This window comes from Scyliorhinus torazame, chromosome 21 (assembly GCF_047496885.1).
Source record: "Scyliorhinus torazame isolate Kashiwa2021f chromosome 21, sScyTor2.1, whole genome shotgun sequence".
In the NCBI taxonomy this organism is placed as follows: Eukaryota; Metazoa; Chordata; class Chondrichthyes; order Carcharhiniformes; family Scyliorhinidae; genus Scyliorhinus; species Scyliorhinus torazame.
This window is the reverse complement of record NC_092727.1, coordinates 1,726,267-1,751,084: the sequence shown is the minus strand read 5'-3', so window position 1 is coordinate 1,751,084 and position 24,818 is coordinate 1,726,267. Positions and strand designations below refer to the sequence as shown.

General features: G+C 54.2%; 1 protein-coding gene across 2 annotated transcripts in view; it reads left to right on the top strand.

Annotated features, from left to right (window-relative positions):
• Window positions 1-24,818, top strand: part of LOC140398097 (uncharacterized) — a 102,955-nt gene that overhangs the window by 28,886 nt on the left and 49,251 nt on the right. Inside the window, exon 1 of one of the 2 annotated variants that reach the window (XM_072486336.1) lies at window positions 171-230. The exons of the other annotated variant lie outside the window; for it this stretch is intronic. Coding sequence (XP_072342437.1) covers window positions 182-230 — 49 coding nt within the window. The 5' untranslated portion in view covers window positions 171-181. Of the gene's footprint in view, window positions 1-170; window positions 231-24,818 lie in introns of those variants that run through there. 2 annotated transcript variants of the gene reach the window in all.

Here is a 24,818-nt window from a genome sequence, read left to right as displayed (position 1 = left end):
ATTGAATAATGCAAAAAGGACAAAAGATTCTCATTAACAGAGTGGAAACAGGAGGCAGTGAATGAATAACCCACCTCCAAACAGAGAGAAAAATTACTGCAATTTTGGGACTTAAATATGAGACAGATCCCAGCGCTGCAGAATCTCTTTCCGAAATCGAGTGGAGCTTCAAACATCAACCATGTTCCTTAAGGCAATGATTCTGATTTTAGTCGTCCTCGTTGTCCCAGGTTGGTGTCTCCACCTCACTCTAACGGCTGCGATGCCCGAGGAGCAGGTTATTTTTCTCTTAGCTTCATGAGAAAGAGAATCACAATCTTACCCTCACCTTGTCCTATAACCGGCAGGTGTGTAATGGCAGTTGTGTGAAACAAATGGGTGTGTAACGAGTGGGTGTGTAATGCGCAGGTGTGCAACAGGTAGGAGTGTATCAGGTTTGTGTGTAACAGGCAAATCTATAACAGACAAGTTTGTGATGGATGGGTGTGCAAAAGGTGGGTGTCTGCAGATGGGTGAGTCATAGGCAGGCATCTAATGGGCGGATGTGTCATGGGTGAGTGTGTAACAGGTGGGAGTGTATCATGCAAGTGTGTATCAATCGTGTCTGCTACAGATAGGCGTGTAATGAGTTTGTAAAATGTAAGTGTACAATAGGGCAGGTGTGTAACATGTGGGTGTGTAACAGGCAGGTGTGTAACATGTGGGTGTGTAACAGGCAGGTGTGTAATGTGTGGGTGTGTAACATGTGGGTGTGTAACAGGCAGGTGTGTAACATATGGATGAGTAACAGGCAGGTGTGTAACGTGTGGGTGTATCAGGCAGGCGCGTGACATTTATGTCTAACAGATAGGTGTGCAATGGTGGGTGTGTAAAAGGTGGGTGTGGAACAGGCAGGTATGACATAGGCAGACGTGTAACAGATAGATGTGTAACAGGCAAGTCTCTAATGGGTGGGTGTGTAACATAGAGGTTTGTATCTAGACAATCTGTAACAGACAACCTGTAATGTGTCATGAACCTGCCTGGAGACAGCAGTAGACAGTATTCAAGGGTGACTCCACAGTCTGCATCGCCCTATGACGAGGTTAGAACGGCAGTTTAGATAATAGTCAAAGTGTGAATAGTTTATGGTGAAGAAACAGATTATAGACGATTGGGAAGGTCCCTGAGATATACAAATATTAATGTATACTCAAGGAAGATGATGGGGGCAGGTAGCCGAATACTCAGGAGGCATAATCAAAGAAAAATAAAGGTATCGGGCTGGATTCTCCAGAGCCCGACACCAAAATCGTGATCAGCGATGGGGCGGAGAATGGATTCCGAGTCCGGAATCGGGGCCGGCGCCGGTCCGCAATGCTCCACCCCCTCCAAACCGGTGTCATGGTGACGTGTGCCGCGCGCCGTTTCAACACTGTCGCCGCATCATCAGCCGGCCCACCTGCGATGCTCCGCCCCCGATGGGCTGGGTTCCTGACGTATGGGCCTCCACACTGGGGGGGGGGGGGGGGCTTCTGCCAGGGCTGGGGACACTGGTGGGGGATGGCCAGGAGGTGGGCTGTGGGGTCGCGGTTGGCATGGTCGGAGCCATGTTTTATGGTGTGGCCAGTGCAGGTGGCCAGCTGTGCGCATGTGCAGCCCGGGACTCAGCCATTCTCCAGCCGTTTTCGGCACAGTCTGCGGGGGTTTCACACGCCCCTCACCGGTACCGGAATCGCCAACGTACATCGGTACATCGTATTTGTGTGAGAGTAGAGTTGTCCTGTTTGTGTGTATTGGATCATTGTTACACCCTGACTGGGCAGTTTATTCTCACTGGGGTGTCACTTTCCCCACACAGCAAACCAAAACTAAACTGTACACCCCCACAAACCGGGGTTCCCGAAAACACTAACCTGCTTCGTGATACAAAATCCCTCCTCATGTCCAGAACCTTTGGCTTAATTCCTTGGGTGTCGGGAACGTTTGAACGTAACGAGACTGGGAAACGCGTGGGACAGAGTAAGACGGCTGCAGAACATGGCTCTCAATCCAGCTCAATATTATCTGGACGTGGACAATAACCGCAGCAAGTTTGAAAAGTGTGCCAAAGCCAAACGATGGAGTTGCCAGTTTTTTTCTCCACAGGACCTAAGGCAGCTGAGATTTTTGGAACCCAGAAACATTGAAATATATGAGAGGGGTTAGCCAGATCCAAAACTTTGACAAGTGAGACTTTTGAATTAGTGAAGCTTCAATTACAAAGACTTTGAAATTAAGAAGTTAGAGATGCAGGAAAAAGAGAAGGAGAGAACATTTCAACGGGAATGAGAAGAGAGGGAGTTTAAAAGGGAAATTGAGAAAGCTGCAGGGAAGGAAAGAGACAGAGAGAGAGAGAGGCACAGAGAGACAGATATAGACAGACAGAGAGACTGAGAGAGAGGGTGAGACAGAGAGAGAGAGTGGGGCACAGAGAGACAGAGAGAGGGTGTGAGAGAGAGAGAGACTGTGGTGAACCACTAATAGGAGATGTAAGATAGGACCTGCACTACAGGTTCGCCGGTAGCTGGCTCCGCCCACGGAGAACTGTATAAATATGCGTGCCCTCCAGTGCCCTGCCATTTCGCCAGCTGCAGCAGGAGGCCACGCATCTGACTGTAATAAAGCCACAGTTGTACCCAACTTTAGTCTTTGTGCAATTGATCGTGCATCAATTTATTACAGTCAGATTTTCAACAGAATGGATATCAGAATTAACCCCGATCGCCTGCAGCTCGATCCACACTCGCCCGACGGCAGAAAAGACTTTACTCACTGGCTAGTATGTTTTGAGGCCTACATCAACACGGCGGACCCCGAGCCAACAGAGGCTCAGAAGATAAACGTCCTGTACTCCAGACTGAGCTCCAGCGTGTTCCCGTTGATCCAAGACACCACGAATTACACAAAAGCAATGGAAATCCTTAAGGAACACTACACACAGAAGGCGAACACGCTCTTCGCCAGGCATGTACTCGCCACCCGCTCGCAGCTACTTGGTGAGTCCATCGAAGACTTCTGGGGGGCCCTAATTCCACTCGTCCGGGACTGTGACTGTCAGGCCGTTGCGGCCGGTGAACACGCGAATCTCCTCATGCGCGATGCCTTCGTGACGGAGATTGCGTCGGACCGCATCCGAGAACAATTACTGGAAGGGGCCACGCTCGAACTGGCGGAGACGAAAACCTTGGTGCTCTCCATGACGGTCGAATCCCGTAACGTACAATCATACCCCTCCCGCCACGCTGCCCACCCTTCTACCCCTTCCTACCCCTCCTGGACCCCGCAGACGACCTCCTCAGCCGGGGCTCTGCCTTCCCAATACGCCTGCGCCGCACGCCGATCCGCGCACCCCGGGGGTCCCCGCTGCTACTTCTGCGGTCAGCTGAAGCACCCCCACCAACACTGCCCGGCCCACACTGCAGTTTGTAAAGCCTGCAGTAAAAAGGGCCACTTCGCGGCTGTGTGCCAGGCCCGCGCAGTCGCTGCGATCGCCCCCGCTATCGCCCCCTCCCCCACGCCAGACGCACAATGGGAGCCGCCATCTTCTCCTCCCGGGTCTATGTGCGACCAATGGGCGCCGCCATCTTGTCCCCCACAGGGTCTCCGGACATCCCGACATCGGAACCGCACACGCTCGCCACCCGAAGCATCCGCGACTACCCGCAACTCGCTTCGATGACGCTGGACCAATCTCGCCCGCACAACCTGGCCACTGCGTCGACGACGGTTAAAGTCAACGGCCACGCGACCTCGTGCCTGCTGGACTCCGGGAGCACCGAAAGCTTCGTTCACCCAGATATGGTAAGGCGCTGTTCCCTCGCGGTCCACCCTGCCAATCAAAGGATCTCCCTAGCCTCCGGATCCCACTCCGTCCCGATCCGAGGCTTCTGAACAGTCACCCTCACGGTCCAGGGCGTAGAATTTAGTAACTTCCGCCTCTATGTCCTTCCTAATCTCTGCGCTGCACTCCTGTTGGGCCTGGACTTCCAGTGCAACCTCCAAAGCCTCACCCTCAAATTCGGCAGGCCCTTACCCCCCCTTACCGTTTGCGGCCTCGCCACCCTCAAGGTCGATCCATTCCCTTTTTGCCAATCTAACTGCGGATTGCAAGCCCGTTGCCACCAGGAGCAGACGGCACAGCACCCAGGACAAGACCTTCATCAGGTCCGAAGTCTAGCGGCTGCTAAAGGAGGGTATTATTGAGGCCAGCAACAGCCCCTGGAGAGCCCAAGTGGTAGTGGTTAAAACAGGGGAGAAACACAGGATATGGTCGTGGACTACAGTCAGACCATCAATCGGTACACGCAGCTCGGCGCATACACCCTCCCACGGATATCTGATATGGTCAATCAGATTGCGCAGTACCGGGTCTTCTCAACAATTGACCTGAAATCCACCTACCACCAGCTCCCCATCCGGAAGTCGGATCGGCCGTACACTGCCTTCGAGGCGGACGGTCACCTCTACCACTTCCTTAGGGTCCCTTTCGGTGTCACAAATGGGGTCTCGGTCTTCCAAAGAGAGATGGACCGAATGGTCAGCCAGTACGGTTTGCGGGCCACCTGTCTGTACTTGGATAATGTCACCATCTGCGGCCATGATCAGCAGGACCACGATGCCAACCTCGATAAATTCCTCTGCACTGCCACTCTTCTCAACCTGACCCACAACAAAGAGAAGTGTGTGTTCAGCACGACCCGGTTAGCCATTCTCGGCTATATGGTCCAAAACGGACTTCTCAGGCCCGACCCTGACCGCATGCGCCCCCTCATGGAACTTCCCCTCCCCCAGTGCCCCAAGGCCCTCAAACGCTGCCTGGGGTTCTTTTCCTACTACGCTCAGTGGGTCCTGGCGTGTTGGGTGTTCCGATATACAAACGAACCAACATGGTTGTAGATGGTACAACTCTGTTTTATTACTCTTGATGACAACATCTGTTAACTCATGGCTGTGGTTCGTACTTTACCCGTTAACCTGTGGACCCAGCCCTAACACTATCTTAGAGAGGCACTCAGCACATGGTGTATGTCTGAGTGGCACGCTGTGAGCTCTGTGCTCTGAGCTATCTCCTGGTGGAATGTGCGGGAACTGTGGTGTTCCCTGTTTTATAGTGCGTGTGCTCTCACTGGTGATTGGCTGCGATGTTGCGTGTGTGTTGATTGGTCCGTTGATCTGTCCATCAGTGTGTGTGTGTGATTGCACCATGATATGTTAATATGGATATCATGACATCCCCCCTTTTTTACAAGAATATGTGCCTATATGGTGATAAATATTGGTGTGTACTGAGTGCGGCTGAGTATGTGTGTGCAATATTTACAACATGTACATGAGGCTAAACTATTTACATAGGAAGGTGTCAGGTGCAACATAGCAACGAGGTTGTACCACAAACAAAACAAGTGCAATCATCAAATATCGAAAGAGAACTCCTGAAACGACAAAAAGAGAAACACGTTAACATTGTTGTATAACAATTCAGTGAGTCCAATGTGCAAACAGGCTCATAAGTCCAGCCTAGTAGGTGGGCGACGAATTCGGGTTGACCGTTAGGGTGGCACACCATTCATCACCTGGATTAACGCTGTGCACTGGCATCGGTTGGTGGGTCCGACTCGGGGACATCTGATTTCTATCAATTACCGCAACGCGGAAGGCTTCCCGGTTGTCGGTATCACCGGTCTGTACGTCGTCAGGGTATGACTCTGTGTATGGAGGCTGAATGGCCCGCACGTCCCTGCGAGGCTGGCAGAATTGGTGAGTGTTGGCAGGTTGAGCTGCTCGACAGCAAGCAGCGTAGTGGCCCATCTTGCCACAGCGGAGGCATTGTCGAGTTTTTGCTGGACATTGCCGCTTTAAATGTGCGGATTCACAGTTGCCGCATGTCGTGACGTCATGCCGTTTGTTGCGCCATCGCACATGCGCAGTTCGGTCCTGCATAGAGCACGCCTGCGCGTCACGTCCCTCTGTGTCGACGTCTCTTTTGGCGAGTACAAGCGCGGAAAGCGCGCGAAATGGCCGCCCTCGTCCGGGCCGGGAGGAACTCGATCAACTGGACCCGCTCGGCCTCGTAGGACCCCTGCCGTGCCGATTCGGCCGCTTGGAATTCGGAGTACCGGCTGGTCGTGTTTTCGTGGAGGACGCAGGTTTCGATGGCGGTGGCTAGGGTGAGGCTCTTTATTTTGAGGAGCTGCTGGCGTAGGGTGCCCGAGGTGACCCCAAAAACTATCTGGTCCCGAATCATGGAGTCGGAGGTGGCCTCATAGCCGCAGGACTGCGCGAGGATACGGAGGTGTGTCAAAAAAGATTGAAAAGGCTCATCCTTACCCTGCAGGCGCTGCTGGAAGAGGTACCTCTCGAAGCTCTCGTTCACCTCGACGCTGAAGTGTTGCTCAAGTTTTAGAAGGACCGTCTTGTACTTCGTCTTGTCCTCGCCTTACGCGAATGCCAGGGAGTTATAGATGTGGATGGCGTGTTGCCCCGCCGTGGAGAGGAGGAGGGCGATCTTCCTGGTGTCCGATGCATTCTCCCTTTCTGTGGCTTCTAGGAAGAGCTGGAAGCGCTGTTTAAACAGCTTCCAGTTGACGCCGAGATTTCCAGCGATTCGGAGCGGCTGCGGCGGGCTGATGGTGTCCATGGCGCAGGATGGCGGATCCCTGAAGATGTGCAGGTAGGTCTCACAGTTGCTGGGTTCCAATCCTGGTACTATGTCGTGTTGGGTGTTCCGCTATATAAACGAACCAACGCGGTTGTAGATGGTACAACTCTGTTTTATTACTCTTGATAACATCTGTTAACTCATGGCTGTGGTTCGTACTTTACCCGTTAACCTGTGGACCCAGCCCTAACACTATCTTAGAGAGGCACTCAGCACATGATCTATGTCTGAGTGGCGCGCTGTGAGCTCTGTGCTCTGAGCAATCTCCTGCTGGAATGAGCGGGAACTGTGGTGTTCCCTGTTTTATAGTGCGTGCGCTCTCACTGGTGATTGGCTGTGATGTTGCGTGTGTGTTGATTGGTCCGTTGATCTGTCCATCAGTGTGTGTGTGTGATTGCACCATGATATGTTAATATGGATATCATGACAGGTCCCAAACTATGCGGACAAGGCCCGCCCACTCATTCAGTCCACCCAATTCCCCCTTGCGGCCGAGGCACAACATGCTTTCGCCCGCATCAGAGCAGATATCGCCAAGGCCGGGATGCGCGCAGTGGACGAGTCACTGCCTTTCCAAGTAGGAAGCGACGCTTCAGACGTCGCCCTTGCCGCCACCCTCAACCAGGCAGACAGACCCGTGGCATTCTTTCCCCGCACCCTTCATGCCTCGGAAATTCAACACTCATCCGTCGAAAAGGAGGCCCAAGCTATCGTTGAAGCTGTGCGGCATTGGAGGCATTACCTGGCCGGTAAGAGATTCACTCTCCTCACTGACCAACGGTCGGTAGCCTTCATGTTCAATAACACACAGCGGGGCAAGATCAAAAATGATAAAATCTTGGAGTGGAGAATCGAGCTCTCCACCAATAATTACCAGATCTTGTATCGCCCCGGTAAACTCAATGAGCCCCCAGACGCCCTCTCCCGAGGTACATGTGCCAGCGCACAAGTGGACCAACTCCGGGCCCTACACGACAGCCTTTGTCACCCGGGGGGTCACTCGATTTTACCATCTGGTCAAAACTCGTAATCTGCTCTACTCCGTCGAGGAAGTAAGGACAGTCGCCAGGGATTGCCAGGTCTGTGCGGAGTGCAAGCCACACTTCTACCGGCCGGACCGTGCGCGCCTGGTGCAGGCTTCCCACCCGTTTGAACGCCTCAGCGTGGATTTCAAAGGGCCCCTCCCCTCCACCGACCGTAACACGTACATTCTCAGTGTGGTCGATGAATACTCCAGATTCCCCTTCGCCATCCCATGCCCCGATATGACGTCTGCCACCGTCATCAAGGCCCTCAGCACCATCTTCGCTCTGTTCGGTTTCCCCGCCTACACCCACAGTGATAGGGGATCCTCATTCGTGAGCGATGAGCTGCGTCAGTTCCTGCTCAGCAGGGGTATCGCCTCCAGCAGGACGACCAGCTACAACCCCCGGGGAAACGGGCAAGTAGAATGGGAGAATGGGACAGTTTGGAGGGCCGTCCAGCTGGCCCTACGGTCCAGGAACGTCCCAGCCTCTCGCTGGCAGAAGGTCCTCCCTCTACACTCCATCCGGTCACTATTGTGCGCCGCCACTAATAACACACCCCATGAACGTGTTTTTTACCTTCCCCAGGAAGTCCACATCCGGGGTGTCGCTCCCGACTTGGCTCGCTGCTCCAGGACCGGTCCTTCTCCGTAGGCACGTCCGACTCCACAAGGTGGACCCCTTGGTGGACAGGGTTCACCTGCTCCACGCCAACCCTCAATATGCCTACGTTGAGTTCCCCGACGGCCGCCAAGATACTGTCTCACTCAGGGACCTGGCACCGTCCGGTTCCACCCCAACATACCACCCCACCAATGCGCCCCCCCCTCCCACCGCGCCGCCAATATTGACCCCACCAGACCACCCCCCCCCCTCCCGTTTTCCGCACAAGAGGATGAAGAGGACTTCGGCATGCTCCTGGAGTTCCCCGATGACTGACCAGCATCAGCACCACCACCACCGCCATCGGTGCCACCTCCACCACCGCCAGCACCGACTTCGCCGCCACCGTTACGCCGCTCCCAACGAAGCGCCAAAGCACCGGACCGGCTGATCCTTTGACGGAATCCGGACCGTCAACATGGACTTTTCTTTCCCTACCACTGTACATAATTCCACTAATTGTATATAGTTTCACGTCACCCCCGCCGGACTCATTTTTAACAGGGGGTGAATGTGGTGAACCACTGTAATCGGAGATGTAAGGTAGGACCTGCACTACAGGTTCGCCGGTAGCTCCTGCCGGCTGGCTCCGCCCAGGAGAACTGTATAAATATGCATGACCTCCAGTGCCCTGCCATTTCGCCAGCTGCAGCAGGAGGCCACGCATCTGACTGTAATAAAGCCACAGTTGTACCCAACTTTAGTCTTTGTGCAACTGATCGTGCATCAGAGACACACACAGTCACACAGAGAGAGAGAAACACACACACAGAGACAGAGAGACAGATATAGACAGACAAAGAGAGAGACTGAGAGAGAGAGGGTGAGACAGAGAGAGAGAGAGAGGCACACAGAGACAGAGAGAGAGAGGGTGTGAGAGAGAGAGACACACACACAGACACAGAGAGAGAGAGACACACACAGAGGCAGAGAGACAGATATAGACAGACAGAGAGAGAGACGGAGAGAGAGGGTGAGACAGAGAGAGAGACAGATACAGACAGACAGAGAGAGACAGAGAGAGAGAGAGACAGAAATATACAGAGAGAAACTGAGAGGGAGGGAGAGACAGAGAGAGAGACAGATACAGACACAGAGAGAGACACAGAGATACAGAGAGAGAGAGAGACAGAGATAGACAGACAGAGAGTAGAGAGACTGAGAGAGGGAGGGAGAGAAAGAGAGAGTGTGAGAGACAGAGAGAGAGAGAAAAACAGACAGAGAAACAAGACAGAGAGAAAGAAACAGATATAGACAGACAGAGAGGGAGAGAGACAAAGAGAGAGAGACAGAGTCAGAGAGAGGGAGATTGTGATGAACGGTTACTGCCTTATCATCATGTAAGGTGATGTCCCCTTTAAGACCGGGCTTGGAACCCTGGGGACTCCGCCTCTGGCTCCGCCCATCTGGGAGCCATACATAAAGGCCTGCCTCATGGTCTGTATAGCAGTCAGCTCTCGTCCAAATCTGTAGCATAGTTATTAGCCTAATAAAGCCTTCTTTACAGCTTAATCTCTAAGCATCATTATTGAGGGTACCTCAATTTATTAGGCTAAACTAGATTCAGGATGGACGCAGGCCTAAAACCAGAGAAGCTCAATCTGGAAGCACGAACGCCGGAGGCGAAGGAAATTTTTAAATACTGGCTGCGGTGCTTCGAGGCCTACCTGGACTCCGCAGAGACTCCCATCCTGGGGCCACGCAAGCTGCGTCTACTCCACGCCCGGGTGAGTCACAGAATCTCCGCCACGCTCGAAAAGGCGACGACTTATGAGGAAGCGATTGAGTTGCTCCGCAAGCGGTTTGTCAAACCCGTCAATGAGGTGCACGCCCGGCATCTGCTCTCTACCTGCCGGCAGCGCTCGGGGGAATCGCTCGACGAGTTTGTTGAGAAACTCACCGCGCTGGCCAGGGACTGTGACCATCAGGATGTGACAGGGGAAGTCCATATGAACCTGCATACCAGAGATTCTTTCGTGTCCGGCATCCGCTCGACCTACATCCGGCAGCGACTGCTCGAAAACGGGGCAAAAGACCTCCAGGAGACGCTAACGCTCGCCTCCTCGCTGGAGGTGGCCCGACACAACTTGGGTACGTACCCCGGGAACTCTGCCAGCCCCCCCCGGACTTCCTCAGACTCACCCATATTACAGGCCTGCGCCACGCGGCGACCCGCTCACCATGGGGGCACACCTTGCTACTTCTGCGGGCAGGGCCAGCACCCACGCCCACGCTGCCCAGCCCGCTCCGCGATCTGCAGCGACTGCGGGAAGAAAGGGCACTTTGCGAGGGTCTGCCTGGCCAGACCCAGGGGCCAGAAAAACAAAGAACAAAGGCCTCGCAATGCTGCTGCGCACCGACCCGACACGTCCTCTTCTGACGCGTCATCAGCCTCGTGCGAATCATGGGAGCGGCCATCTGGTCGGCGGCCATCTTCTCGACCCGACACGTGCGACCAACGGCAGCGGCCATTTTACGACTTCAACTACCCGCGACTGGGTGCGATCACCCTCGATCAAACTCGGCCAAAACACCTGCAGAACTCCATGATGCAGGTCCAGGTCAACGGGCACGACACTGCATGCCTCTTCGACTCCGGGAGCACGGAGAGCTTTATCCACCCTGAAACGGTAAAGCGCTGCTCCCTACGCACCCATCCCACATCCCAAACCATAGCCCTCGCATCTGGGTCCCACTCGGTACAAATCACGGGGTACTGTATCGCGGATCTCTCGATCCGGGGCGCCAAATACACCCGTTTCAAATTTTATATCCTCCCTCACCTCTGTGCCCCTCTGCTGCTCGGACTGGATTTCCAGTGCAGCCACCGAAGCCTGACACCGAAGTTCGGCGGACCCTTGCCCCCCCTTACGGTGTGCTGCCTTGCGACACTGAAAGTCGCACCCCCCTCGCTATTCGCTAACCTCACTCCTGACTGTAAGCCCGTCGCCACCAGGAGCCGGCGCTACAGTGCCCAAGATATGGCTTTTATCAAGTCAGAGGTCCAGCGTTTACTGGGAGAGGGGGTCATCGAGGCTAGCAACAGCCCTTGGAGAGCGCAAGTGGTGGTAGTCCGGTCCGGGGAGAAGAAACGGATGGTCGTGGATTATAGCCAGACCATAAACCGATTCACGCAGCTTGATGCGTACCCCCTTCCTCGCATCGCGGAAATGGTAAATCGGATCGCCCAATACCGAGTCTTTTCCACGGTCGACCTCAAATCTGCCTACCACCAGCTCCCCATCCGACCAAAAGACCGCCCCTATACTGCCTTCGAAGCAGCCGGCCGGCTCTTCCACTTCCTCAGGGTCCCCTTTGGTGTCACAAATGGGGTCTCCGTCTTTCAAAGGGCGATGGACCAAATGGTGGACCAGTACGGTTTGCGGGCTACATACCCGTACTTGGACAATGTCACCATCTGCGGCCATGATCAGCAGGACCATGACGCTAACCTCAAAAAGTTCCTCCAGACCGCCCGAGCCCTTAACCTGACCTATAACGAGGGCAAATGCGTTTTCCACACCACCCGGCTGGCCATCCTCGGCTATGTCGTGGAAGACGGGGTCCTAGGTCCCGACCCCGACCGCATGCGCCCCCTTAAGGAACTCCCTCTCCCCCGCAGCCTCAAGGCCCTCAAATGGTGCTTGGGGCTTTTCTCCTGTTACGCCCAGTGGGTCCCCAAGTATGCGGACAAAGCCCGCCCACTCCTAAAGACCACCACTTTTCCCCTCTCGGCTGAGGCTCAATTGGCCTTCAACCGCATCAAGGCCGACATCATCAAGGCCGCCATGCACGCGGTGGACGAAACCATCCCTTTCCAGGTAGAGAGCGATGCATCAGACATCGCCCTGACTGCTACCCTCAATCAAGGAGGCAGACCAGTAGCGTTCTTCTCCCGAACCCTCACCGCCTCCGAGATTCGACACTCTGCAGTCGAAAAGGAGGCACAAGCCATTGTGGAGGCTGTGCGGCGCTGGAGACACTACCTCGCCGGTAGGAGGTTTACCCTCGACACCGACCAACGGTCGGTCGCCTATATGTTCGATAACACACAACGGGGCAAAATAAAGAACGATAAAATTTTGAGGTGGAGGATCGAACTCTCCACCAACTCGTACGATATCAATTATCGTCCAGGGGAGCTCAACGAGCCCCCAGATGCCCTGTCCCGCGGCACATGCGCCAACGCGCAGGAGGACCGCCTGCAAGCCATCCACAATGACCTCTGCCACCCGGGGGCTACCCGGCTCGTCCATTTCATCAAGTCCCACAACCTACCTTACTCAACCAAGGAGGTCAAGGCCATGGTCAGGGCCTGCCAGGTCTGTGCGGAGTGCAAACCGCACTTCTATCGGCCAGACAAGGTTCGGCTCGTGAAGGCCTCGGGCCCCTTTGAGCGACTGAGCGTGGACTTCAAGGGGCCCCTCCCGTCCACCAACCGTTATGCCTATTTCCTCACCGTTATCGATGAGTTCTCCCGTTTCCCATTCGCCATTCCCTGCACCGACATGACCTCAGCCACGGTGATTAAGGCACTGCACAGCATCTTCACCCTGTTCGGTTTCCCTGCTTATATCCACAGCGACCGGGGTACATCGTTCATGAGCGATGAACTGCGTCAGTAGCTGCTCAGCAAAGGCATCGCCTCGAGCAGAACGACCAGTTATAACCCACGGGGAAACGGGCAGGTGGAGAGGGAGAACGCGACCGTGTGGAAGGCTGTCCTTCTGGCCCTGCGGTCGAGAAATCTCCCAACCACCCGCTGGCAGGAGGTCCTACCCGATGCCGTACACTCCATTAGGTCACTCCTCTGTACGGCCACAAATGAGACCCCTCATGAGCGATTGTTTCGCTTCCCCAGGAAGTCTACCTCCGGGGTCTCGCTTCCACCTTGGCTGATGGCTCCGGGACCTGTTCTTCTCCGGAGGCACACGAGGAGCCATAAAACGGACCCCCTAGTTGAAAAGGTCCGACTGCTCCACGCCAACCCCAGTTACGCCTACGTGGAGTACTCCGACGGCAGGCAAGATACGGGTTCCCTCCGGGATCTGGCCCCCGCTGGATCCTCCACCACAGACGCCCCTTCCCGCGCCGCTCCCCTGCAGGACCCGTCGCCCCCTACAACACACCCCCTTCCGGCACTACCACCCGTTGGTGAGCTCCTACCGTGCGCCCCCCTTGCGGGGGGCCCCCCCTTTACACACCCCGCCGGCGCCGGCCCCGCTACCCCCGGCCCTGCCTAGTTCCTCTGCCCCGGCCCGGACCGAAGCTCCGACCGCTGTGCTCCCGGATGTGCCCTCAACCGGGACGTCCGTGCCCGCCGCACCACCGCCCGAACTGAGGAGATCGAGGAGGACAATCCGGCCGCCGAGACAGATGGACCTATGATGGCACTTCACCCCCGCCGGACTCCTTTTTAAACAGGGGGTGAATGTGATGAACTGTTACTGCCTTATCATCATGTAAGGTGATGTCCCCTTTAAGACCAGGCTTGGAACCCTGGGGACTCCGCCTCTGGCTCCGCCCATCTGGGAGCCATACACAAAGGCCTGCCTCATGGTCTGTATAGCAGTCAGCTCTCGTCCAAATCTGTAGCATAGTTATTAGCCTAATAAAGCCTTCTTTACAGTTTAATCTCTAAGCATCATTATTGAGGGTACCTCAGAGATAGAAGGAGACAGAGAGAGACAGAGTGAGAGACAGAGAGAGGGAGAGACAGAGAGAGTGACAGAGAGAGAGAGAGACAGAGAGAGAGAGTGACAGAGACAGAGACAGACATCCAACTCTGCACACAAGCAAAAGCAACCAAAAGGTTAGGGCAGACGGCAGAGGAAGGTGGTTCTAGACGGGAGGCTCAATGGCAGATGTTCTGATCTGTACAAGCTCCACCGAAATTCATTGTGAGCGATGGCAAAACATTTTTTGTGCTTGACAGAAAATAGCTAAACAGCTCCCTGTTTCTCACCCCCACAAACCCAAAAGATGTGCGGGTTAGGTGGATTGGCCAAGATAAATTGCCCCTTAATTGGAAAAAAAGAATTGAGTACTTTAAATTTATATTTTAAAAAATAGCGAAACAGATGAGGTGGTTGTGGTAAACCACTGTGTTCCTATATTAAGGGTTGTACGGTAGAACCTGCACTACAGGTTCACCTGGGCCCCTGCATGCTGGCTCCGCCCAGGAGGCGGGGTATAAATATGTGTGGCCTCCAGCTCGCAGCCATTTCGCCAGCTGCTGTGGGAGGCCACACATCTGATACTAATAAAGCTTCAGTTTGGATTCAACTTCGTCTCCAGTCAAATTGATCGTGCCTCAATTTATTAGTAACAGATTCAGAAGATGGAGCTCCGGATTAAACCAGATCGCCTGCAGCTGGATCCACACGCAAGCGACCCCAGAAAGGACTTCCAGCGCTGGCTAGCTTGTTTTGAAGCGTATATCAACGCGGCGCTGACCCCTGTTCCAGAGGCTCAGAAGATTCAAATATTGTACTCCAGACTCGGCTCCAAAGTATTCCCGCTGATCCAGGATGCGCCCATTTACGCTGATGCCATGACTCGACTCAAAGAAAATTATGAGCAGAAGCCTAACACGCTCTTCGCCAGACACGTGCTCGCAACGCGTACTCAACTACCTGGTGAGTCAATCGAGGACTTCTGGAGGGCCCTGATCCCACTAGTGCGGGACTGTGACTGTCAGGACGTTACAGCTAAGGAGCACTCAGATCTCCTTATGCGGGACGCTTTTGTAACTGGGATTGGGTCCGATGTTATCAGGCAGCGGCTCCTAGAAGGGGCCACGCGCGACCTCGCAGAGACTAAAACACTAGCGCTCTCCATGATGGTCGCCCTGCGCAATGTCCAGTCCTACGCCCCAACCGCGCGGCCCACTCCTCCTACGCTTCATGGGCCCCACAGGCAGCCGCCCCAGCGGGGGCGCTACCCACCCAGTACGCCTGCGCTACGCGCCAGTCGGTGAAATCCGGGGGGCCCCGATGCTATTTTTGCGGCCAGCAAAAACACCCCAGCCAACGCTGCCCGGCCCGTGCGGCCCTTTGTAAGGCCTGCGGGAAGAAGGGCCACTTCGCTGCCGTTTGCCAGGCCCGCTCAGCGGCCGCGGTCGCCCCCACTCCCCCCCGGTCACGGACAATGGGCGCCGCCATCCTCCTCTCCTCCCAGGCCATGTGCAACCAATGGGCGCCGCCATCTTCAACCCCGCACAACACGTGCGTTCCATGGTCTCCGCCATTTTGTGACCCCCCAGGACCTTCGGGCACCGCCATCTTGTCCACCCCGCAGCACATGGATACCAACGGCGTTCCAGGACCTCAACTCAACGTCCGCCTCACTACCCGACAATCAACCACGGCTCGCCTCCGTGGCAATCGACCAGTCCCGACAACATAATCTGACCAACGCATCCACCAGCGTGAAAGTCAACGGCCATGTGACCTCCTGCCTACTGGACTCCGGGAGCACTGAGAGCTTTGTACACCCGAATATGGTAAGGTACACCCTACCAATCAAAGTATCTCCCTGGCCTCCGGATCCCATTGCGTAGCGATCCGGGGGTACTGCACGGTCATGCTCACAGTCCAAGGCGTAGAGTTCCACGGTTTTCGCCTCTACATCCTCCCTAACCTCTGCGCTGCACTTATCCTCGGCCTGGACATCCAGTGCAACCTCTAGAGCCTGACCCTTAAATTCGGCGGACCCTTACCACCCCTCACTGTGTGCGGCCTCGCGATCCTAAAGGTCGATCCTCCTTCCCTCTTTGCCAATCTAACTCCAGATTGCAAACCCGTCTCCACCAGGAGCAGACGGTACAGCACCCAGGATAAGGCCTTCATCAGGTCCGAGGTCCAGCGGTTGCTTCGGGAGGGAGTCATCGAGGCCAGCAACAGCCCCTGGAGAGCTCAAGTGGTAGTGGTTAAGTCTGGGGAGAAAAACTGAATGGTCGTGGACTACGGCCAGACCATCAACAGGTACACGCAGCTCGACGCGTACCCCCTCCCACGCATATCTGACATGGTTAACCAGATTGCACAGTACCGGGTCTTCTCAACGGTGGACCTGAAATCCGCCTACCACCAGTTCCCCATCCGTAAATCGGACCGGCCATACACCGCCTTCGAGGCAGCCGGCCGGCTATATCACTTCCTGCGGCGTCACCAATGGGGTTTCGGTCTTCCAAAGGGAGATGGACCGAATGGTCGACCGGTACGGCTTGCGGGCCGCGTTTCCGTATCTAGACAATATGACCATCTGCGGCCATGATCAGCAGGACCACAACGCCAACCTCGCTAAATTTCTCCGCACCGCCACTCTCCTCAACCTCACGTATAACAAGGAGAAGTGTGTGTTCCGCACAAACCGCTCAGCCATCCTCGGCCACTGGTCTAGAACGGAGTTCTGGGGCCCGATCCTGACCGCATGTGCCCCATGGAGCTCCCCCTCCCACACTGCCCCAAGGCCCTCAAACGCTGCCTGGGGTTCTTCTCATATTACGTGCAGTGGGTCCCAAACTATGCGGACAAAGCCCGCCCACTCATACAGTCCACTCACTTCCCCCTGACGGCCGAGGCCCAACAGGCTTTCGCCCGGATCAGAGCTGATATTGCCAAAGCTGGAATGCACGCTGTAGACGAAACACTTTGTTTCCAAGTAGAACGCGACGCATCGGACGTCGCCCTTGCCGCCACCCTCAACCAGGCAGGCAGGCCCGTGGCAGTCTTTTCCCGCACCCTCCATGCCTCCGAAATTCGGCACTCATCCGTCGAAAAGGAGGCCCAGGCTATCGTTGAGGCTGTGCGACATTGGAGGCATTGCCTGGCCGGCAGGAGATTCACTCTCCTCAGTGACCAATGGTCGGCAGCCTTCATGTTCAACAACACACAGCGGGGCAAGATCAAAAATGATAAAATCTTGCGGTGGAGAATCGAGCTCTCCACCTATAATTACGAGATTAAGTATCGCCCCGGCAAACTCAACGAGCCCCCAGGTGCCCTATCCCAAGGTACAAGTGCCAGCGCACAAGTAGACCCACTTCGAACCCTGCACGACAGCCTTTGTCACCCAGTGGTGACTCAGTTGTACCATTTCATTAAGGCACAAAATTTGCCCTACTCCGTCGAGGAAGTAAGGACGATCAGCAAGGACTGCCAGGTCTGTGCGGAGTGCAAGCTGCACTTCTACCGGCCGGACCGCGCGCGCCTGGTGAAGGCCTCCCGCCCCTTTGAACGCCTCAGCGTGGATTTCAAAGGCCCCCTCCCCTCCTCCGATCGACACACATATTTCCTCAGTGTGATCGATGAATACTCCCGGTTTCCGTTCGCCATCCCATGCCCCGACACGACGTCTGCCACCGTCATTAAAGCCCTTGATTCTATCTTCACTCTGTTCGGTTTCCCCGCCTACATCCACAGTGACAGGGATCCTCATTCATGAGTGATGAGCTATGTCAGTTCCTGCTCAGCAGGGGTATCGTCTCCAGCAGAACGACGAGCTACAGGTAGAAAGGGAGAATGGGACGGTATGGAGGGCCGTCCAACTGGCCCTACGGTCCAGAAATCTCCCGGCCTCCCGCTGGCAAGAGGTCCTCCCTGATGCACTACATTCCATTCGCTCATTACTCTGCACTGCTACTAACAGTACACCGCATGAACGTCTTTTTGCCTTCCCCAGGAAGTCCACATCCGGGGTATCGCTCCCAACTTGGCTCGCAGCTCCGGGAACCGTGCTTCTCCGTAAACATGTGCGACTCCACAAGGCGGATCCATTGGTGGAAAGGGTGCACCTGCTCCACGCAAACCCACAGTACGCCTACGTGGCGTTCCCCGACGGCCGCCAGGATACCGTCCCTCAGGGACCTGGCACCAGCAGGTTCCATCCCCACCCTCCCCTCTCCCGCCGCCCCCATCACCCCCCCTAGGACCGTTCGTTCTCCCCCTGCCCACCCCCATTGATGAAGAGGATTTTGGCACACTCCCGGAGTCAACTTCGACCATGACAGCGCCAACATCGCCGTCACCACTTCGTTGATCTCAAAGAACCATCAAGGCGCCGGATCGGCTGAACCTCTGACCGGCCCACCGGCTGACCACAGACATTTTTTTACTGCTCTGTAAATATTAAAGATGGCTGATTGTATATAGTTATCCACCACCCCCACCGGACTCAATTTTAACAGGGGGTGAATGTGGTAAACCACTGTGTTCTGATATTAGAGGTTGTACGGTAGAACCTGCACTACAGGTTCACCTGGGCCCCTGCATGCTAGCTCCGCCCAGGAGGCGGGGTATAAATATGCGTGGCATCCAGCTCGCAGCCATTTCGCCAGCTGCTGTGGGAGGCCACACATCTGATACTAATAAAGCCTCAGTTTGGATTCAACTTCGTCTCCAGTCAAATTGATCGTGCCTCAGTGGCCACAAGATTGTTGAACCAGACTCTTACAGGCTAAACCTGTGGGTAGAGCTGGTGAAGTCTATGGGACCTTATCAGAGGAAATGTCCAGAAACTATGAGACAGTATTCGGGGTATGGGCTCATACCAGAGAATACAAACAGAAACTTTGAGCTGTGATCAAACAGGCTGAATAAACTTACGCGCCATGTAAAACACACGGCCTTCACAAAATAAACGGCCGGGAATTGCCAGGTCCGTGGCCGCACATTCGCACGGTGATGACCTGCAGCGGTCGCGCCGTACAACATGGTGCCAGCCACACGCGGAGCCAACCTGCCAAACAGTGCTCCCCGGACCCCTCCCAGGCCTCCCCCGGACCACCCCCCACCAGTCGCCCCAGCCCCCGGCCAGCAACACAGCTCCCGCCCCCATCCAGGGCGGAGCATCGCGGAGGGCCTTCAGGTAACGTCCTGAGGCCGTCCCAATGGCGTGCGACGTACCCCCCGATGATGCTGTTTTTGAGGGGGCGGAGCGTCCGAGGCTTTGGTCTAACTTTGGCCCGATTTGTTCTGAACAGGGATTCTCCGCCCGATCGGCGATTACAAAATCGGCGTCGGCAAGCGGAGAATCTCACCTCAGAGAATCGACCTTTACGCATAAATCGTAGCCGGCACCCCTCCCACGGTTCGCTAGTCCCAGGAATTACACGGCATGGCTAGGGGGCCATTGACAGAGAGCCACCCTCCAGCGATTCTCCGCGCAAAACTGGCCACGTATTGGCCGTCGGGAACCTCGGGTTGTGGCTGTGGCCGCCCTGTTGGGGGGGCGGGGGGATCAAGCACTGGGGGGCGGGGGGGGGGGGGGGGGCAGGGCAGCTATCAGGCGGCTCGGATCTGCAGGCGGCGCCCTCTACATTGTAGATGTCGGTCCGCGGTCCGAGTCCACCATGCCGCAGCTGGAGGCCGCCACCATGTGCGAGCACGGTCTCCCGAATGGAAGTGTGGGGCCCATATCCGCAGCTAGAGCTGCGAGAAGCTCTCCGGGGCCCTGCCAGCCCCCGGCAGGTCGGAGAATTGCTCTTGACTTTTGTAAGGATAGTCGAGAGTGAAACGCCAGCACTTTTACGTGGGCATGGGGACATAGCCCCAATATTGGAGATTCCCGCCCCAGATGTTTTCATTGGAATAACCTGGGGCACACCAAATCTCGATGCTGGAGGTTAAAAGGTTGGCGCAGGGTGTTATCAATCTTAAAACTGGAAATATGAAATGAGAGGCTGTGGAACAGGAGAAGCAGGTTTGATTTGAACACTCAGGAAAGGGACAGACACGAGGAGGGAACGTGTGCACAACATTCACAGGAGCAGAGTGACCAGCAGGTGGCAGATGTGATTAAAGAATGGCTGCTGGGATAAAATATTCCATGTGGACAGGATCAAAGGGGAAAAGGTATTAAAATGTTACATAGATACAATGCAAGTCAACCCTAATGTTGTGGAATAATGGCATTTGTTACCCAGAGGTGAGATTAAAAGAAACGGCATGGTCAGCAGCAATCCCGGAGAAAGAGAATAAATTCCGTTAGTAAAAATAAGCTTACAGAGTAGCTTGAAGAGAGGGGAGGCAGTTGTAGGCGTTGCAGAAACTTTATTGTGGTAATGCCAGGTACTGCAGTACCTGAGAGGTGAATGACCATTGGCTAGACCGAGGGGGTCTACCATTGGATAATGTACATAGCCCCGCCCTGAGAGGCGGGGTATAAGAACCGATGCCGTCCCAGCAGCCTTCACTTTCTGTATCACCACTGCTGGGTACAGTTCTAGCTGATTAAAGCCAATTAGATATGACTCCTTTTTGTCTCGAGAGTATTGATTGTGCATCACTTATCCATTGCAGGAATTCAATTAATTCTGGGGAATTATATAAACCATAAGACATAGGAGCAGAATTAGGCTTTAGATGGGTCCGTTTTTGTCCAATGTGTGCAGGAGGGTTTCCTGACACAGTATGTAGATAGCCAACGAGAGGCGAGGCCGTATTGGATTTGATACTGGGTAATGAACCAGGACAGGTGTTAGATTTGGAGGTAGGTGAGCACTTTGGTGAGAGTGACCACAATTCGATTACGTTTACTTTAGTGATGGAAAGGGATAGGTATATACCGCAGGGCAAGAGTTATATCTGGGGGAAAGGCAATTATGATGCGATGAGGCAAGACTTAGGATGCATCGGATGGAGAAGAAAACTGCAGGGGATGGGCACAATGGAAATGTGGAGCTTGTTCAAGGAACAGCTACTGCGTGTCCTTGATAAGTATGTACCTGTCAGGCAGGGAGGAAGTGGTTGAGCGAGGGAACCGTGGTTTACTAAAGCAGTCGAAACACTTGTCAAGAGGAAGAAGGAGGCTTATGTAAAGATGAGACATGAAGGTTCAGTTAGGGAGCTCGAGAGTTACAAGTTAGCTAGGAAGGACCAAAAGAGAGAGCTAAGAAGAGCCAGGAGGGGACATGCAAAGTCTTTGGCAGGTAGGATCAAGGATAACCATAAAGCTTTCTATAGATATGTCAGGAATAAAAGAATGACTAGGGTAAGAGTAGGGCCAGTCAAGGACAGTAGTGGGAAGTTGTGCTTGGAGTCCGAGGAGATAGAGGTGCTAAATGAATATTTTTTGTCAGTATTCACACAGGAAAAAGACAATGTTGTCGAGGAGAATACTGAGATTCAGGCTACTAGACTAGAAGGGCTTGAGGTTCATAAGGAGGAGGCGTTAGCAATTCTGGAAAGTGTGAAAATAGATAAGTCCCCTGGGCCGGATGGGATTCATCCTAGGATTCTCTGGGAAGCTAGGGAGGAGATTGCTGAGCCTTTGGCTTTGATCTTTAAGTCATCTTTGTCCACAGGAATAGTGCCAGAACACTGGAGGATAGCAAATGTTGTCCCCTTGTTCAAGAAGGGGAGTAGAGACAACCCCGGTAACTATAGACCAGTGAGCCGTACTTCTGTTGTGGGCAAAATCTTGGAAAGGTTTATAAGAGATAGGATGTATAATCATCTGGAAAGGAATAATTTGATTAGAGATAGTCAACACGGTTTTGTGAAGGGTAGGTCGTGCCTCACAAACTTTATTGAGTTCTTTGAGAAGGTGACCAAACAGGTGGATGAGGGTAAAGCAGTTGATGTGGTGTATATGGATTTCAGTAAAGCGTTTGATAAGGTTCCCCACGGTAGGCTACTGCAGAAAATACGGCAGCATGGGATTCAGGGTGATTTAGCAGTTTGGATCAGAAATTGGCTAGCCGGAAGACAGAGAGTGGTGGTTGATGGGAAATGGTCAGACTGGAGTCCAGTTACTAGTGGTGTACCACAAGGATCTGTTTTGGGGCCACTGCTGTTTGTCATTTTTATAAATGACCTGGAGGAGGGCGTAGAAGGATGGGTGAGTAAATTTCAGATGACCCTAAAGTCGGTGGAGTTGTGGACAGTGCGGAAGGATGTTACAAGTTACAGAGGGACATAGATAAGCTGCAGCGCTGGGCTGAGAGGTGGCAAATGGAGTTTAATGCAGAAAAGTGTGAGGTGATTCATTTTGGAAGGAATAACAGGAAGACAGAGTACTGGGCTAATGGTAAGATTCTTGGCAGTATGGATGAGCAGAGAGATCTCGGTGTCCATGTACATAGATCCCTGAAAGTTGCCACCCAGGTTGAGAGGGTTGTTAAGAAGGTGTACGGTGTGTTAGCTTTTATTGGTAGAGGGATTGAGTTTCGGAGCCATGAGGTCATGTTGCAGCTGTACAAAACTCTGGTGCGGCCGCATTTGGAGTATTGCGTGCAATTCTGGTCGCCGCATTATAGGAAGGAAGTGGAAGCATTGGAAAGGGTGCAGAGGAGATTTACCAGAATGTTGCCTGGTATGGAGGGAAGATCTTATGAGGAAAGGCTGAGGGACTTGAGGCTGTTTTCGTTAGAGAGAAGAAGGTTAAGAGGTGACTTAATTGAGGCATACAAGATGATCAGAGGATTGGATAGGGTGGACAGTGAGAGCCTTTTTCCTCGGATGGTGATGTCTAGCATGAGGGGACATAGCTTTAAATTGAGGGGAGATAGATATAGGACAGATGTCAGAGGTAGGTTCTTTACTCAGAGAGTAGTAAGGGTGTGGGATGCCCTGCCTGCAACAGTAGTGGACTCGCCAACACTAAGGGCATTCAAATGGTCATTGGATAGACATATGGACGATAAGGGAATAGTGTAGATGGGCTTTAGAGTGGTTTCACAGGTCGGTGCAACATCGAGGGCCGAAGGGCCTGTACTGCGCTGTAATGTTCTATGTTCTATGTTCTTAGGCCACTCGGCCCATCGAGTCTGCTCCGCCATTCAATCATGGCTGATATTTTCTCATCCCCATTCTCCTGCCTTCTCCCCATAACCCCTGATCCCCTTATTAATCAAGAACCTGTCTATCTCTGTCTTAAAGACACTCAGTGATTTGGCCTCCACAGCCTTCTGCGGCAAAGAGTTCCACAGATTCATCACCAGAAGGGTCTGATTTAGGAAATCAGAAGCACAAAGGGACTTGGGAGTCCTTGTTCACGATTCTCTTGGGGTTAACGTGCAGGTTCAGTCGGCAGTTAGGAAGGCAAATGCAATGTTAGCATTCATGTTGAGAGGGCTAGAATACAAGACCAGGGATGTACTTCTGAGGCTGTATAAGGCTCTGGTCAGACCCCATTTGGAGTATTGTGAGCAGTTTTGGGCCCCGTATCTAAGGAAGGATGTGCTGGCCTTGGAAAGCATCCAGAGGAGGTTCACAAGAATGATCCCCGGAATGAAGAGCTTGTCGTATGAGGTACGGTTGAGGACTCTGGGTCTGTACTCGTTGGAGTTTAGAAGGATGAGGGGGGGTTCTTATTGAAACTTACAGGATACTGCTAGGCCGGGATAGAGTGGACGTGGAGAGGATGTTTCCACTTGTTGGAGAAACTAGAACCAGAGGACACAATCTCAAACTAAAGGGACGATCCTTCAAAACCGAGATGAGGAGGAATTTGTTCAGCCAGAGGGCGGTGAATCTGTGGAACTCTTTGCGAGAAGCCCGAGACCTGTTTGGACAGCAGCTAGTCCCTGGGGTCGGGCTGCCCCTCGACCGTCTGCCCCCTCGGGAGTTCCTACCTCCACCTGCTGTACCGGAGCAGCTGTGTGATGCGCAACAGATATGCCCCAGGAGGCTCTTCACTAAAGTGCCCGCCCGAAGTGAGTGTCTCTGGGATGGCGAGGGATCGGGGAAGCTGTGACGGGAAATCCGTGTCATCCCTGGATGTGTGCCCCAGGGTGTCGCAGGGTTAGGGCGGGGGGAGGGGCGTGTGGGGGGGGGGGGCAAGACTGTTGTGGGGTTGCAGTGGGGGGGGAGGTACACTATGATGCACTATCAATTACCACAAAGAAGAGAGTAGTGGAATAATCGAGGCTTTATTGAACAAAGATGTTGTGCCTCCTGTAGCTGGACCAGAATGGCTGCAGCACGGCGAGCACACACATTTATACTCCGCCTACTGGGCGGAGCCAGCAGGCAGGGATTTACCCATGTACCTCTACCATACGAGCCTTACCGCAATACATGTAATACTACTAGTGGTGACCACCACACACTAGCCGGTCCCACCTCATCGGGAGGTGATCCTGCCAGACATAAGACAAGATGCATGGTGAGATCACGGGTTAGCACGGTGTGAAGAGGGGCGGGGGTGTGACTCACGTGCAATAGGGACATCGCTACGCATTGGGGCTCACTTGCTTGTCCCATGCCAGCCTCCTGCGACCAGCCGCCTTCCCTCCCTGCCAACCAGGTCCAACTCCCTCTGCTCCATGACAGTGAGGGTCCACGGGTCTAGTGGGTCTCCTCCGGTTTTCTCCCTCTCCCAGTGGGTGTGGGCCGCCTGGGGAGACAGATAATGCATCGTGTGAGACACTGGGACAGCACAGGGGGTCCGCAGCTAGTGGCCATGTGTGTGCAGGGCATCCGGGCATGGCGGCGTGTATGGGTGTT